This window comes from Phragmites australis, chromosome 5 (assembly GCF_958298935.1).
Source record: "Phragmites australis chromosome 5, lpPhrAust1.1, whole genome shotgun sequence".
In the NCBI taxonomy this organism is placed as follows: Eukaryota; Viridiplantae; Streptophyta; class Magnoliopsida; order Poales; family Poaceae; genus Phragmites; species Phragmites australis.
In genome coordinates, this window is record NC_084925.1 from 5029366 (window position 1) to 5046677 (window position 17312).

Consider the following 17312-nt stretch of genomic DNA (forward strand, 5'->3'; position numbering starts at 1 on the left):
ACATGTGTGTGTCAACCGAACTGTCTTGGCATCACATCCTATCACTCCATTAAACTTAGCTAACCAATCCATTCCCAGAATAATACCTATCCCTTTAGATTCCAAGATGATAAGCATTGTGGGGAATTCCACCCCTTTAATGGCAAGGACTACCTTAGGGCATACATGCCTCAATTCTATTTCTCCGTCCGGAGAACTAACTATCAATCAACTTTTCATTATGGCTATCGGCATATTATACTTTTCTACAAACTTAGTTGAAATGAAGGAATGTATTGCTCCGAAATTGAATAAAACTGTAGCGGAGTGAGAGTTGGCGAGAAACGTACCAAGTACCACATCCGGGGCGTCCTGGGCATCCTCCGCTGCAACATTGTTAACTCACCCACTCATGAAGTTCTGATGAGGATGCTACTGTGGCTGACCTCCGGGGTGATTCTGCTGCTGGTTCTTGGTATGACCCTGCTGCTTTTTGGGACACTTATTGGCAAGGTGCCCAAAGTTCCCACAGCTGAAGCATGGGCCAATAGTACTAGATCCCTGGCCAGTGCGACCATGCTGTTGCTGGTTCTAGTTCACTAGGCGTGGGGCCTGGTAGCTGAAACACTATTGCTGCTAGGGCTGCTGCAGCCTTGGCTGACTGAAAGATCCCGAGGTCTGGTTGGGTGCTCTCCGTTGCCGGTTTTGGCCTACCAGATGGTACACGTGTCCTGTGGGGGGTGGGTTGAAGTGGGGACGAGTGTTGCTGCCTGAAGGCTGACCCTGCATCATCCGCTTGTGTTCTTCTCCTAAATTTTGCTTCTTTTCTAGTATAAAGGCTCTGTTAACAAGTTTCTAGAAGCTCGGGTACTCATTGGCTAAGAGAGAATATTGAAGTCCCGAGTTCAAACCTTCTAAGAAACAGTCTTATTTCTTCTCATCGATGTCCACATCTCTGAGGGCATAGCGAGATAACTGCGTGAATTTGGTAAGGTATTCACACACTAACATGGGACCTTGCTTTAATCCAAGAAACACCTTCTGTTTCAGTTTCACTTCCCCTATTGGCACGTGGTGCTTGCAGAAACTGTCCTTGAATTCCCTCTAGGTGATCTCATGGGGGTCATCCTACTTGCTGCTATGATTGCGTGAGCACAAGAATCACCTAAAATAGAGCTATAATAGAAAAGTTATAATGGTTTGAAGCTTTGGGGGCCTTTCTAAAAAAGAACAAGGGCTAAATTGTAGAAACAGAAAGTCCAGGGACTTATTTGTATATGCAACTAAATAAAACTACAGGTGGCTAAAAGTAAAATTACAAGGGATGAAAAGGGTCTTTTGTGAAAACAGAAAAGTTTGGGGGTCCAAATGTAAAATTACCTAATTTCAGATATTTAAGGATTTATTTTTGAATTGAAAAACCTAATTATTGCGTCATGCTGACGTCACTAGCTTACCAGGCGGCTGACTGGGCTTATGTGCACTGACGCGGCTTGCCACGTAGGACAGGGTTTTCGATGTGGCCGCAACATGTGGCACCGATGTGGCAACGCTGACTAGGCCACCTCTAATTAAATACAATCTGTTGAACTCAAAACCGACAACTACGATTCGAAAGGGGCGAAGTGGTACACGGCTTCTAATCTCGACCGCAAACGGCAAAACGGATGGCTGACGATGGTTGGGGGAGAAAGGGTGACCGGCGGGTGGGGACACGGCGGCGCCTCCTTAGACATTGCCTTAACATCGCCGACGAAGCGCGGGATTGAGCTATGGCCTACTAAACTCAATGAGACACGGTGCAATTGAAAGAGGAGGCGATGTGGATCCTCACCGAGGGCTTCACAGCAGCCGGAGAGGTCACGACGGTGGTCGGCAACGGAGGAAAGTGGTGGCAGCGGATGGTGCTCGACGGAGGCTCGGCTACGGTGACAGAGACATGAAATCGACGGTCGAAGACGCTTCCGCGCGACCTTGAGATGCCGAAGAGATGGTCAGTAGACCTCGGGGCGCAACGGGAATGGCTATCGATGACGAGGTGGCATCGGAACTCACCGGAGCTCGACAAGATGGTTGTGCGGTGGCGGGATAGTGTCGAAGAGAAGCGGAGAAGACTTCCCGTACTCCTACGGTGCCGGCAACATCCTCAGACGCGACGGGGAAGGCTCGGGCACGGCGGTCAACGACGGTGGAGCTTCGGGGCGACAATGGCAGCTCGACGACGGGGCTGCGGTCTCTCAGGTGGGTGAGGGTGTGCGGGATGGGGGTGCGGTGTGCTGCGGGCGCATCTATATAGCGCGATTGGGGGAGCAATCCATTATGGAGTCGTGGGCGTGAGCGTGGGGACGTGGTTGGCGGTTTCAGCCATGCAGTTGCGAGCGCGTGAGAGCAGTGGGAAGACGGGGATGACAGATGGGCCCAGGCTATCGGCGAGAGAGAGGGAGGAGTGGGTTGGGCCGAGCTGCACTGCGCGAGGAGACAGGTCAGGCCGCAGCAAAAACAATTGGGCGTCACAGAAACTAAGAGAGGGAAACTAGATGGAGTGGAATTCAAGCATATGTAACAAAATAAACTTCATTCCTCAAAGAGGTCAGTCCTATTTTAGGTGGATTATAAAGATTTTTCTCTCAAAACTCTCACATATTATATAGGCTAACCATTCATCCTCCTCTCCTCTAAAATCATAACACAATGCTCTCATATGGGTGGCACAAGAGCGCAAATGGTTGATTCATACTCTCCCATAGCGCTATCTCTCTATTTATAGGCCTAGGAAACTTGACCCCTAAGTTTCCTAACTTTTTCCCAAAATACCCTCTCTTGTAGCACAATCCTAACTACCACCGAGGGTATTTTGATCTATTTTCTTCTCCATTCATCAGACGGCCTCGGCGCCTTCACGACTTAGCTTCACCTCGACGCAAGCTTTACGATAATGCCACATACCACTCCAGTCCTCCCATAGTTTTGAGGCCAAACCGTGAATCCCTAGCAAGCTTCTCAAAGAGTGACTAGCCGCCCCTTGCTTCCATATGAAGCAAGCGCTCTGATGATGACGCATGTCCTCCATCTTATGATCTTGACCACTGTAAGTCTCTCTCGCTCCTGATCTCCCAGACCGCCTTGTTAGTTGCACCGGCATCCCCTTCGCTTTACTTTGTCAATATGCCATCTCCATCCTCCATTTCATACTTTGCTTGACCTTCATGTGTACAACTAGGATCACATTTGACTCACTCAGCCCTCCTTGATCGTCCCTGTCGAGGGTAAATCCCTAATAATAATTCCGGGGTATATCGGATGACGAGTGCGTGATCTTTGTTCAGGGAGTGCCTACTAAATTTGTTTGTGTATGAGCAACTAAAGAACACAGAGGATTATCTAGATTCATGCCCCCCTTAGGGTAATAGCCCTACGTCCGGTGTATTCTCTTCTTGTGTTCTAAGTTGGTTACAAAATGGGTGCTGGGGGAAAAATAAACCAGCCTGAGGATAATGGTTGAAGATTACCATCCAGGTCCCTCAGGAAACTTGATCTCCGGACCCTCAATTAAAGGCTCGATCTCCGAAGTCATCAGATCCCTTCACAGTACCCCTCCATACCTACGAAATCTTCCCTTGGCTCAGCCGGCTCGGTCTCCTGAAGCCTGCCAGAAACCTGACCTCTCGAAGCCAGGTCCCCCGAAGCTTCGGCCTCTAGAAGCCCCGGCCTTCCAGAGCCCTGCTTCCCAAAGCTTTCACCTCCCGGTTCCATGGGAGGCATGTGTTGCCTTGCCGAAGGCAGCAAGGTGAGTCAGTAGGCCTTAGGAAAAATTTGCCGGAAGAGGAGCACCAGTCGTGCTTTGCCTGCAAGGAAGTGACCGGCATTAAAAGCCTAGGCTAATGGACACCGCTCTGACACCCCGACATGATGGAGGCTATCCTGACACCCCTGACAGTGCGGCGCCGGGCCGCAATCGACGATCGGCTTGCCGCACTCCAGGGGGCAGGCACCACGATAGTTAGCACGATGGATATTTATCTCCACCGATCGGGTAGAAATTAGTTATCCGGGATAAGGTCCAGTAATTTGGTCAGATCCCAGATATTTGTATATTATGATAATTTGTACGCCAAGTTACGCACGGCCCTATAAATAGGAGGCCATGGTCCTCTGGGCAGGGGACGGGCAAGACAGCAAAAAAGACACAAAGGTGAAAACACACCAAGTCACGCTGTGATACTCCTCTCAGAGCGATCCATTTTTTCTACCATCAATACATTCGTGGTGTTTCTTCCTCTTAAACTTCGTCTTCAAGCTTGAGTCTTCTCCTTAAAAGAAACTCTCACCGTACTTGTTGGGGCAAGACGAACTCTTGCTCCAACAATGGGGTTCCTGCCCAGCCTTCTTCTCGGCCTTCTTCGCCTCCAGAGTCCTTTTACAAGTTTGGTACTCCTCCCTTTATATATCAGAGAGGATTTATACATGAGTCAAGACATAGACCCAGGTCTAGCTAGAGTTTCCCACCTAGGCCCATCATTACTAAGAGCAGACGTATTCCATTTTCTCTACAGCGCTACAGAGCCTGTCCTATCGCTCTACCGCCTGCGTCATCCCGGTCGCCTAGACTGCCATGTCCCGTCCCCACGCGCTGCATGCGCACTTGCAAAAAACCTCCTGACATGCTTGTCAGGCCGTCCCGTAGCATGTAATGCTACAGGACGGGACACGGCAGCTCTGCGCCGACCACGCCTTGGTCGACTAGAAAGAGGACCTTGGGAAGGGAAATACTCGAGTGAAAAATTATTTATTGTGATTAGACTGTTTAGACACATACCTGTCGCACGAACAGAGGAGACTGGTCGCGGGGTTTGCTCCTACGACCTAGTGACTGGTCGCGGAGATTGGTCGAAGAGCCTGGTTGTGCGGTCGCTGGCTGGTCGCGCAGTCATTGGCTGGTCACGCGGGGTGGCCACGGTTCTGGACAAACGTGGCATACAACACCTGCTAATATCTTACCAGCGTGGGTCCACCTGCGAGGGGACCCCACTATTCTTTACACCGACAGTAGCCCCCAAGCTCCTTCGCGGATGCAGTAGACTGAGCGGTTTGTCAAATGGTCGTGGCTGCACCCAGTCGAACCACTTGGGGCCTATGTGAACATGAGTTCACCCGGGGAGTGGTCAGCGATATGGTCCACTTTCGTGGTTTAGCCCAGAAAATCGCATCTCGAGGGGAGGTTAATCATCCATAGAAAAAGGATAGTGAGAGAGAGAGAGAGAGAAATTAGGGAAGCGTGCACAAGGGAGAGAATCGTGGGAGAGAGAAACCTTAATGGACGCTGGATTTTGAGGGAATTTTGGTTCCCTAGATGGATCCTCGAGAGCTGGGGCAGCGGAACCGAGTCGATCCTACAAATGGGAGGACAAAAGGCCCCAGAAATCTCTCCGCCACTCGAGCTCTTGTGCTAGAGACCTTCACCTCCAGCCCTCAGCAGAGTCTTTCAACCAACCACCACTGCATCCCCATGGCGCCGCGCACCGAAAATGAGGCCAAGTCCAAGTGCACTGCCGCGAAGTTGAAGCAGATGTACGAGAATCAACTGCTTCCGCGTCGCCTGTCCTTCGGGTATCACCCTGGGGGAGATGTTCCTGCTCCCCGCTAGGGGGAGATCACAATCTTCGCTTCATTTTTCTTGGCGGGTCTCATCCCCTCTTTCTCCGAGTTCTTCTACACTGTCATTTCTTTCTATGACATCTGTCATCTTCATCTGAACCCCAACATCATCATGCTGAGCGTCTTCGCTCACATGTGCGAGAACTTCATTGGGGTCGAGCCATGTCTCGATCTCTTCAGATTTTTCTATGTGGCCTGGCTGCAGCCAGGGCTAGCCACCGGGAGCTACAGTTTCCGTCTTTGAGACGATGTCGTCAGCTCCTACTTGGAGATGAACCTAAAATCGTCGTGGTCGGGCTGGAGGGAGGAGTGGTTCTACCTCATGACCGACGACTCCCTCGACAACCTTTGGGTGCCTGAGGCGCCGACGTGCCTTGTAGAGAGTTGGGCGAGCTCTCCCACGCCGACCGCCGAGGTACTATCCCTCACCGATCGGGTCAGGGCGCTAGCGAAAGCCAGTTTGTCAGGGTCGGATGTCGTCCGCGACTTCATCAAGCGATGGCTCTACCCCTTACAGCGAAGGGTGCACCCAGCCTACCTGTATACCAGAAGCGACGATAATACCCGGGAGAGCTCCGCAGGTAATATTACAGCCGCCCCCTTGCCTCGAGAGGCTTGATTGAGTGGTGTTTTACTATTATTGTTTTCAGATCTTCCCGACGAGGTCATCGACCTGCCCAGCCTTCTTGTCGACCTTGTTCACCTCTAGAGTCCGTTTACAAGCCTGGTACTCCTCCCTTTATATATCAGAGGGAGAGAGGATTTATACATGAGTCAAGACATAGACCCAGGCCTAGCTAGAGCTTCCCACCTAGGCCCATCATTACTAAGAGCAGACGTATCTCATTTTCTCTACGGCGCTACAGAGCCTGTCACATCGCTCCACCGCTTGCGTCATCCCGATTGCCTGGACTACCCTGTCCCGTCCCCACGCACTGCCTGTGCACCTGAAAAAACCTCCTGACATACCTGTCAGGCCGTCCGATAGAATTTAATGCTACGGGACGGGGCACAGCAGCTCTGCGCCAACCACGCCTTGGTCGACCAGAAAGAGGATCTGGGGAAGGGAAATACTCGAGTGAAAAAATATTTATTGTGATTAGACTATTTGAACACATACCTACCCCACGACCAGAGGAGACTGGTGGCGGGGTTTGCTCCTGCGACCAGGTGACTAGTCGCGGAGCTTGGTCGAAGAGCCTGGTTACGTGGTCGCTAACTGGTCACGCGGTCGCTGGCTGGTCGCGCAGGGTGGCCTTGGTTCTGGACAAACGTGGCATACAACACCTGCTGATATCTTACCAGCATGGATCTACCTGCAAGGGGACCCCACTATTCTTTACACCGACAGTCCCTTGCAAGTGGAACAAGAAAGACTATATACTGATTTTGATTCTATAAATAATCAAAGGATTTTGCATGCTTTCCATGGAATGACGGAATTCCCCATGCTTAGTTTTCGCTCCGCTTGTGCGTGGCACTCCTTGCTTGTGGAGCGGCATATCGGAAAAAGAAGGATTGACTTTCTATAAGGGCCCGTCCCCTCTTACCCCTAACTAACGATTATGCTGCTCTCGCCTTTTTTAATCTTCTCTTTTAAAAAAATCACTACTAATTTTTACGACCACCTTAATCACCCTATCCATTCTCGTCCTGTTTTCGGGTCCAGCACCAAACACTCACTTAGCCCCGATCACCCGCCGTTTACCACCAAGTTCCATCCGTCACCTGCACACCTTAAAACAAGCCAACACATTTCTCCACACTCCAAAACATCTCCAGGTTAGCAAAAAGTCAAAAACTTCAACTCAGAGCACATCATGCAGAAAACGTGAACATTGGATGTTCCGGTGTGTTCTGCTCCTGAACACCGAACCATCCAGTGAGTGTAACATTATCTTTTAGGAAAATTTTGCTCTCTGCAAGAAAATGTCCAATGAAAGCTTTCGGTGATCTCATGTCCATCACCGGATAATCCGTCATATGCCAATCCACCGAACCACCCTTCTGTAACCTCTTTGCAAAAAAAAGTTCGACGCATTCTTCGGTGTTCACAAACTTAGCACCGGATTATCTGGTGTACATAATCAAACTTGACACAAAAAATCTTCTCTCTGCATAAAATACTCCGGTGCCCTCAAAGTCCATCACCGAACCATCCGGTGTTTGCTTCTATTTCTGCTTCAGCACTGAAAATACTTTGGTGCTCACTTTACCGTAACACGGGACTATCCGGTGTGGTAAAAAACCACACACCGGATGTTCCGATAAAGTATAATTTTCTAGACTCTGAAACAGCCTGCTTCAATTCAAATTTTGGTTTAGCCATAAACATGATCACACCTAAACAAGCTCATGCCAACCAAAATTATTTTAAATCCAACATTATCAATGACTTATCACATGCAAACTAAAACATATTTATTTCAATTTAATTTCTCACTACTCACTAGTGATATTGCTAACTGTTACAATGTTTATAATATTTCAAAAAAAATGAGAGAGGAAAGATGGCGCCGGCGCCGCGGACAACCGCAGCCGCCCGTAGGCCGGTCTGTGTCAAAACAAAAAGTGAGAGAGGAAAGATGGCGGCGGAGGCGCCGGCGCCGCGGACAACCGCAGCCGCCCGTAGGCCGGTCTGTGGTTTTGACATGCATCCACTCACAAGCTTGTAATCCAGTCCCAATTTACAGCAGAAACAATAGCGAGAACCTCTCTTGCAAACTATAGCAGCGCTATATATATGTGCATCTCTATATGCTGTGTTAATTTGGGTGTGCTTATTCGCTTGCTTTCCATCGACAAATTGAACATATAATTAAGCTAGCCCACCTGAAGGGAACGGTCGAATATATGCTGTACGTACGCATGCAACAAATGTATTATTCCATGAAGAAACTTTTCAGCACACTAGTTTTGATTTTGAAGCACATACATGCAAAGCGAAGCGAACGATCGATGCTGTTTGCAACTCGCGGTCCGGTTTGGAGTAATATATGTGTAATCGCCTCTGACTTTTGCACCAAGCGATATATGATATATTAGTTGAGCAGTGGAAGATCGTGAGTTACAAAGTCGGTGACTCTTTCTCTCCTTTCTCCCTTCTTTTTCTCTCTTATTCTTTCTCTTCCATACCTAAAAATTAAAAAGTGTGCTAGGAGGCTCTCGAGTTTTCCTCCTCTTTTTCCGCCGCTGTAGTTGGGCTTGCTAAGCTAAAAGGAACCTAATTTTCATTTAGATTACCGAAATAGTGAAATTAATTTAATTCGATAGAAAATGTACCGCGCGCTATGAATTCGATCAATAGCCAGGCTTTGTGTACGGTAGAGTTAATGTCGGGTGACAGCTGATGCACTAAAAGAAATGAGGGCTTCAAAGGTAAGAAACCACATGGCTATAATTGGTACTCCTTGGTGGGCGCATTCTATTTGATCTAGACACCAGACTCTGAGCAGGCAAAACATGGTGCGCTTAGCTAAGCCAGCTTTGGCACCAGTTCACTTCAGTAGCTAGTGCATGCACATCATATCTGTATACTTTCGTTAGATTCGGAGTTTCGGATGAGGACGGATGCATGTGATATGATAGTGCTTACCGACTCAGAACTCGTTAGGCAGAGAGAGAGAGAGAGAAGCTTTCCCTTCTGTTTAAAAAGCAAAGGAAAGGAAAGGTGAAAGGGACTAAAGGTGATTTGTGACACGGGACTGCTAAAAACACTCGTGTTTCTTATATTAGGCTTTCGACAATTAGAGTTTTGGTGCCTCGGATGTGCTCCGAGATTTGTGCTCAGGATGGTAGTTATACGAGGCAAAAAAGAATTCATGTGTTTTTAGACCCTCCAACACCTGATTTTCTATTTACACCTCCAGTTTATATTAGAGTTACAGTTAGTTTATATTAGAGTTACAATAAGTTTTTGTGTAATTTCAAAGCAGTGTTGGTGTAAATAAAAAAAATCAGGTGTTAGAGTCTCAGTAACACTCAATTATTTGTTAGTACAATTAAAGTTAGATTAAATCTAAGTTACAGATATCAAACTGGAGGGCTAAAAAATAGGGTGTTGGAAGCCAAAAACACTCAAGTGACATAGACATCCCATGTAGGTTTATATGGGAAGGAATATTTGCTCTGATAATTCTTGAAATTTAGTTCAAGTTTAATCGAAACTCTAAGGTTTGAATCCTAGTCCCGCTTATCCAAATAGGGCGCAACTGTTTGTTTCTTTTGACGACCTTGAAAATTCTGATGTAATTAAGGCCACGTTTAGATGCAAGAAATGGTTCTATTTCTCACCAGAATCACTCGAATTTGCGCCAAATGTTCCCGGGATCGATCAAGGGAGAAATGGGAAGAAACGTTTCTTAACTTTTGCAAGCGCGAGAGAATCGGCCAAAACCGAGTTTCACGGGAGAATCAACCCTCCCGCCCTCATATACAATCTTCAAAAATCTGAATTTATTGAATTAGTCAAATAATTACATTAATTAATTTTAATTTATTAGAGAAACGTTTCTAAAAATAACTCAAATTCAAAATATTTCTGAAAAAATCTAAAACCCTACCAAACCTGAACTAAGAGCATCTCTAAACGACTACTCATATTTGACCCATATTCCTCTTATTTAGGGGCTCCTCATCCAGATTTCATCCCCTATTTCTCAACGCGTTCCAACCGACCCCTCATATTTGACCCTTTATATTTGAATCACCTCTATTTTATTAATATCTGGTAACTCTCTCTCCCCTCTCTCCCCCTCTCTCTTCTCTCTCCCAAATGAGAGGTTGGATGAGGAGCCCCTAAATGTAAGGGGTGAGGGAGGAGATTTGAGGGCTCCTCAAATAAAGGGGACCGGATAGAGGATCGGTTGGAGACCGATTTTTATTGTTTTTTCTTAAATATAGGATAGGAGTGAGAAGAGGGCTCGATTGAAAATGCTCTAAAGACCACAAACAGTAAATGACGCGACCAAATTATCATATTTGCAGCTTTAATTCCAGCTCTGCACCAGCACAGGTACTTGATTACGTGCAGAAGGACAGCATTGAATTCACAAAACTATACCAAGAAAGTAACGAAAAGTCGGAACAAAATTGCTTCTCGCGCTTAATTTTGCTCGTGCGGCCACTCGCGCTAGCTTGTACGGGGCACGCCGGCACGGCAGCCTACACGGCGGCTCCGTCCTTATCGCCGCCGACGTGCTGCGGCATCTGGGCCGCCTTGGCCGCCGCGGCGAAGGCGAGCGGCGCAGCGCTGGCGATGAACGACGGCTCGTGGTCGCCGGCCATCACGACGACCACCTTGGGCATCGCCACGTCCTCCCTGTCCAGCGGCGCCAGCACGCGCACGGACATGACCCCCGCCTCCCCCTCCCCCTCCTCCTCCCTGCGGCGAGAGCAGAGGAGCACGGCCAGCGCCACGGCGATGAGCGCCATCACCACCGCGAAGCCGATGAACAGGTACGGCGTTGGCGTCGACCAGAACGGCGGCGGCTGGACGTGCCCGTAGCCGTAAAGCGGCTCCTGCACCGACGATGACGCCCCGCCGCCGTCCTCCATCGCCATGTCGATTCTTGCGGGCCTCATTGCCTGTGTATGCTAGCTTGTGTACTGATCAACAAAGGTTGCTGGTGTGGTGTATGTGTGTGCAAGATGAGGGGCAAGGGGCAGGGTTTTATAGAAAGGAAGGAAATGCATGGAGGTGGCCCGCTGCGGCCAAACTGTGTGCCCCCAGGTTTCTGTGTCCACCGGCGGATAACACTACTGCAAACACAGCCTTGTATATCGGATTATGGGTTCATTAATGTCATGGTTAATGGGCCGATAGTTATGACACATTATTATCGGTTTAAGCTTTTAGCTGATGTGTTAAGTTGACAGTGATACTTTACTGTTGGATAATAATATCAGCTTGTAGTGACACTTGAACTATTATTGTAGGCTGTAGCTATGACCCGATGCGATAATTCATCAAGTATCACTGTCAGTTCGCGTTATGAACCAGTAGTGATAATGAGTATTACTGCCAATTCGTATGACGATCCAGTAGTGATATTAGATGATAATTTATCTTAAAAATTCATAATTTTTTCATATGAAGTTGGATAAGAGAAAACTTTATATAAAAATTGTAGCTCTCGATAAGATCTATAACTTTGTAGTTAGAATTTTTTTAATTTAAGGTTATTTAAATACCCAAATAATCTTAACAAAATTTCAGCCATGGTCGATAGCAGCTCATTTTAAATTTATAACATTTTCATATAAAATTGGATGAAGACAAATTTTATATGAAAATTATAGCTCTTGATAAAACTTTATAATTAATTATTTTTTATTTGAAGCCACACAAATACATAAATAAATATCTAAAACTAGTACAAATAGAGCCGTATACCTGACCACAAACTTTTGGCCTCGATCTAATGTAAAACACTAGTATGAATCATTAAAAAAGAAACACGAGGTCATATAGTTAAAAATTACAAATTTAAAGATTTTTATCGTGAGTTTGGTAAATTTAATTGATAAAACGTCTGTGCATTACTAACTTTCAGGTGTAGCACTGTTGGTGTATCAGGAATCAGGGGTCCCTGAGTCCCGAGGTCAGGCCAGCCGTCCACCACGTGTCACCATCCCGCGAGGTCTCTCCTGCTAGGTGAGGAAAGTCTAAGTTCCGGGAGAAGGTGCTCGGGGCCACAGTCCCTAGTCCCCGAGCACCCTAGTTCCCCGATGACCCGCAGAGTCTAAGTACCGGGAAGAAAGTGCTTGGGGAGGTGCCCGGTCACTCCCGAGCATCCTAGTCCCCCGACGATCTGAAAGGCTAAGTTCCGGGAGAGAGTGCTCGGGGACTGCGCGCAGCAGTCCCCGAGCGCACAGTTCCCCGAGGGCCAGTGTGAGAATGCTCGGGAGAGAGTGCTCAGAGCTGTGCGTGGCAGCCCCCCGGGCTCTCGGTTCCCCGAAAGGTCTGTGCAAAAGTGCTCGGGAGAGAGTGCTCGGGGTTGCTCGTGGCAGCTCCCGAGCACTCGGTTCCCCGAAGGTTCGTGCGCGAGTACTCGGAAGAGAGTCCTCGGGGAGGTAACCAGTGCCCCTGAGCACCCGGTGCCCCGAGGGCAAGGATAAGCATTCTCGGGAGAGAGTGCTCGGGGAGGTGAACAGTACCCCCCGAGCGCTCGGTGCCCCGACGATCCAGAGAGGCCCCCGAGGGGCCCACCGATGAGGTGTCAATCAATCAGAGGACTGAGGTCGCATTTAATGAGCATGCGCGGCCTGACATTCCCAACTGCTCCCGCCGCAGCGTCAGTTCCTGCCATGCTTTGGCAGAGGGGCGTGGGGCCATTAATTGCACGGGTCCCGTCCCGTATCATCCGGTGTGTCTCGGGATAACATCGCCAGGATCAAGGCGTTCCATCCGCCACCCTGCTGTGGCAGAGGAACAAGACAGGGCGGGCACGCCGGGTTGCTCTGTGGCTGCCCGGTGGGCCCTCTCTACGGCGTCCATTGCTAGGGCGTTTATGGTGATAAGTGACCGGGCGTGCGCCGCGTTTTCCAACCCCCCGATCACTTCACCCAGAAGAAATGATGACGCATTTCCCAGTCATGGCGTCTTGGAACTTGTGCCCCCTCCTTCCTGTTCGGGGCATGTCGCAGCCGGCGAGTGCATAAAAGAGTCGGCACACAGAAGAGAACGAAGGAGGAGGAACCGAAAATAGACAAAGAAAGGACCCCCTGGATCAACGGAGAAGAGACCGTAAGCATCGAACACAGAAGCACCAAGAGCCGAATCATAGTCCCGGCCCAAGAACAAGGAGCCTCGAACTCTTAGTTAGACACAATACTCTTGTAACCAGTTACATCCTTGAGGGATCTCCCTCAGGACAGTTATTGCATCCATACAGGAGTAGGGTATTGCGCCCCCGTACGGCCCGAACCTATCTAAACTCCGGTGCATTCACTTCTTTCTGCACTAGGTCGATCATCCCCCACCACCGGCCGTTGTATTTACTTCCACTTCCATTTATTTCTCCGACGAACTTATTCAGGATCATCCCCCCGGACGAATCTCTAAAAAGGGGTCTCTCGGGATCCCTGCGACAGGAGTTAATCCTCCGACAGCTGGCGCGCCAGGTAGGGGGGAACATCTCTGAATCTGTTTGTTTGTTTTCTTCCACAAGAAAAAATGGCCGGTGGACACCGCCTCCAGCGTTCCGGCTCCACTTCCAGTGAGGAAATGCAGCCCATGACAGAGGAGGTCCCAGCAGCAGCCATCTGCACGTGCGGCTTTCCCCTCCCAAGGGGACCAAGGCGCTGGGCCCAGCAGGGCCACCGTTGCCGCCGTCGGTGCACCTTCCGACCCCCATCAGGTGGTCGAAACTCCGGTCGCCATGTCCGCCTCTGGACAGCGCCGGGTGCCACTCCGGCGTAGACTCGCTTTCAGCGAGGCCGGCCTGGGAAGCGCGCTGCTCGCGGCGCACGCTCTCCTTAGGCATCCGCCTGTCCAGGCGACTCCGGAAAGTCCGGAGGGTCGCTGGATCCAAGAAGTCGCCGCCCTGGTCGGCACTGCTCGCCGCCAGGTACTAGCCGGCAATTCTCGCGCCACCACCCAGCGTGGCGCCACCCGGACCAGCCCATCAACGGGCAACGTTCGCACGGGCTGGGGGGCCTCTAGGCAGAGCGCCACCCCCCTGGCCGCGTCCGAAGCCCAGGACCTCCGCTTGCGTCTCAACGAGCGGAGGGGCCACGAAGATGCGCGTGTCACCCTCGAGCGCCAGCGGAAAACCTGGCAGGAGGCCGAGGCAGAGGACCAGGCTTCCTCTTTTTCGGCCCACGATCATCAGGAATCCCCGGCTCGCCAGCATTCGCCGCCAAGGAATGCCACCCGCGCCACGGGGTACGGCACCGGTTGCCGTGCCTTCACCACTGAGCTCCGTCGGGTCAAATGGCCCTCCAAGTTCCGCCCTGAGCTGCCGGAGAAGTACGACGGGTCCATCGACCCCGTCGAGTTCCTCCAAATATACACTACGGTCGTCCAAGCGGCCGGGGGCAGCGAAAAGGTGATGGCAAATTATTTCCATGTTGCCTTGAGGGGCTCTGCCCGTTCTTGGCTCATGAACTTACCTCCAGGATCTATTAGCTCCTGGGATGACCTCTGCCACCAGTTTGTGGCTAATTTTCAGGGCACATTCACGCGCCCCGGTTTAGAGTGCGACCTCCATGCCGTCAAGCAACAGGAGGGGGAGACGCTGCGGCGCTTTATTCAGCGCTTCAGCCAGGTCCGCAACACCATCTCGCGGATAGCCCCCCACGCTATCATCGTCGCCTTCCGGCAGGGCGTCCGTGATGAGCGGATGCTCGAAAAGCTAGGTACGCACGAAATCGAAATAACTGCGGAGCTCTTCGCACTGGCCGATAAGTGCGCCAAGGCGGCGGAGGCCCGAGCGTGGCATGCTCCGCGCCCCACCACCGACCAGCCAAGTTCTTCCCGTTCTGACAGGCGGGAAAAGAAGAAGAGAAGAAAGTGTGAAGCTACTCCTGTCGAACCGGCCCAGGGCCCCGCTCGTAGGCCGGCCCAAGAGCCCGACCGCCGGCAAGAACACCGGCGGCCGCCGACAGATGGCTCGCGCCCGCGAGGGCTCCGGCCAGGGCCCCTCCTCGGGCCCCAGCTCCCGCAAGGGCCCCGGCACCTGCAAGGGCACCAGCTCCCGCAAGAGCCCTGGCTCCCGCCCGGGCTCCTACTCCAGCGAGGGCCCCCGCCCCCGCGGGGCCCGAGCCAGGCAAATGGTGCCCCATCCACCAGACCAGATGGCACGATCTCACGGAGTGTCGTACGGTCAAAGGTCTCGTCGAGCAGCGCCAACGGGAGCGCGACGAGTCCCGCGGGGGAGGCGACTCTGAGGCGACGAGTCCCGCGGGGGAGCCGAGCTCGGTTTCCAGGAGCCCGAGCACACCATCGCCTTCATCGACGGAGGCGCTTACACGCCTTCCTCGCGGCGTGGCATCAAGACCATGCGGCGCGAAGTGTGCTCGGCAACCCTGAGCGAAGAGGCCGCCAGGCCCCTGAAGTGGTCGGATGCTCCGATAACATTCAGCATAGCCGATCATCCCGCCAGTACTGCAGCCGTAGGGCGACTACCCCTGGTGGTGTCCCCCACCATCTGCAATGTCAAGGTCGGCAGAGTGCTGATAGACGGGGGTGCAGGCCTCAACCTCCTATCTAAGGAGGCCTTCGAGAAGCTGCAAATATCCTCCAGGCGCCTAAAGCCGTCGCTTCCCTTCTGCGGAGTGACACCCGGGCGCTCCCTGCCTCTCGGGCAGGTCGAGCTACCCGTAACTTTCGGGAGTCAGGATAACTTCCGCACGGAAAACGTCCTCTTCGACGTCGCGGAGCTTCCTCTCCCCTACAATGCCATTCTCGGGCGTTCGATGCTCGCCAAATTCATGATGGCCGCACATTATGCGTATCTCACGGTTAAGATGCCGGGCCCAGCAGGCCCCATCTCCTTGACTGTCGACTCTGGCGGCGCCGTTTCTTGCGTCGAACAATCGTACATGGCTTTGGTCTCAGCCCAGGCCGAGGTCGAAGGCTGCACAGGGGGCCCGGGACCCTCTTCATCCAAACCCCGACTCGCCGCCGATGCCTCTGTTCCTACGAAGGAGGTCGTGGTGGGCGAAGGCGCTTCCCAGGTCGTCCGAATCGGCGGTGACCTGGGCAGTAAATAGGAAAGCGCGCTCGTCACCTTTCTCTGGGCTAACGCTGACGTGTTTGCATGGCAACCGTCCGACATGCCTAGGATCCCTAGGGAGGTGATTGAGCACCACCTGGGTGTGCGCCCAGACGCGCGCCCGGTGAAGCAGAAAGTCCGGCGGCAAGCGCCCGAGCGCCAAGAATTCATCCGGAAGCAGGTCCGCAAGCTCCTCGACGCCGGATTTATCCGAGAAGTCCTCCACCCCGACTGGCTGGCAAATCCAGTTATCGTCCCGAAGGCCAACGGCAAGCTCTGCATGTGTGTGGACTACACCGACCTAAATAAGGCTTGCCCTAAAGATCCTTTTCCCTTGCCCCGCATAGATCAAATTGTAGATGCAACCGCGGGATGTGACCTTTTATGTTTCTTAGATGCAAACTCTGGGTATCACCAGATTCGCATGGCCGTAGAGGACGAAGAAAAAACTGCTTTTACCACCCCGGTGGGGACTTACTGTTATATGTCTATGCCTTTTTGTTTGCGCAATGTTGGGTCTTCTTTCCAGCGCGCCATTCGCATTACCCTTGATTCACAGGTTGGCCGCAATATCGAGGCCTACATCGACGATCTCGTGGTTAAGTCCCGAGATCGCGCCACCCTGCTCGACGACCTTGCCGAGACTTTCAACAGTCTCCACACTACCCGCCTCAAGCTCAACCCCGAGAAGTGTGTCTTCGGGGTTCCTGCGGGCAAGCTCCTCGGTTTCTTGGTTTCCAACCGAGGAATCGAGGCCAATCCAAAGAAGATCTGGGCCATCGAGCAGATGCGACCCCCGGCTCGACTCAAGGAGGTTCAGCGTCTCGCCGGCTGCATGGCAGCCCTCGGGTGCTTCATCTCTAAACTTGGAGAGCGGGGGCTCCCCCTCTTCAAACTCTTGAAGAAGACCGGTCGTTTCGACTGGACGCCGGAGGCCGAGCAGGCCTTCCACGATCTGAA

The 17312-nt window shown here is 51.4% G+C and overlaps 1 protein-coding gene across 1 annotated transcript; it reads right to left on the reverse strand.

Annotated features, from left to right (window-relative positions):
- Positions 1-10572: 10572 nt before the first annotated feature.
- LOC133917397 (protein GLUTAMINE DUMPER 6-like) lies at positions 10573-11394 on the reverse strand. Its single transcript, XM_062361297.1, has one exon. The coding sequence runs from the start codon at positions 11215-11217 to the stop codon at positions 10798-10800; it is 420 nt and encodes a 139-aa protein (XP_062217281.1). The 5' UTR covers positions 11218-11394; the 3' UTR covers positions 10573-10797.
- Between the last annotated feature and the right edge of the window lie 5918 nt (positions 11395-17312).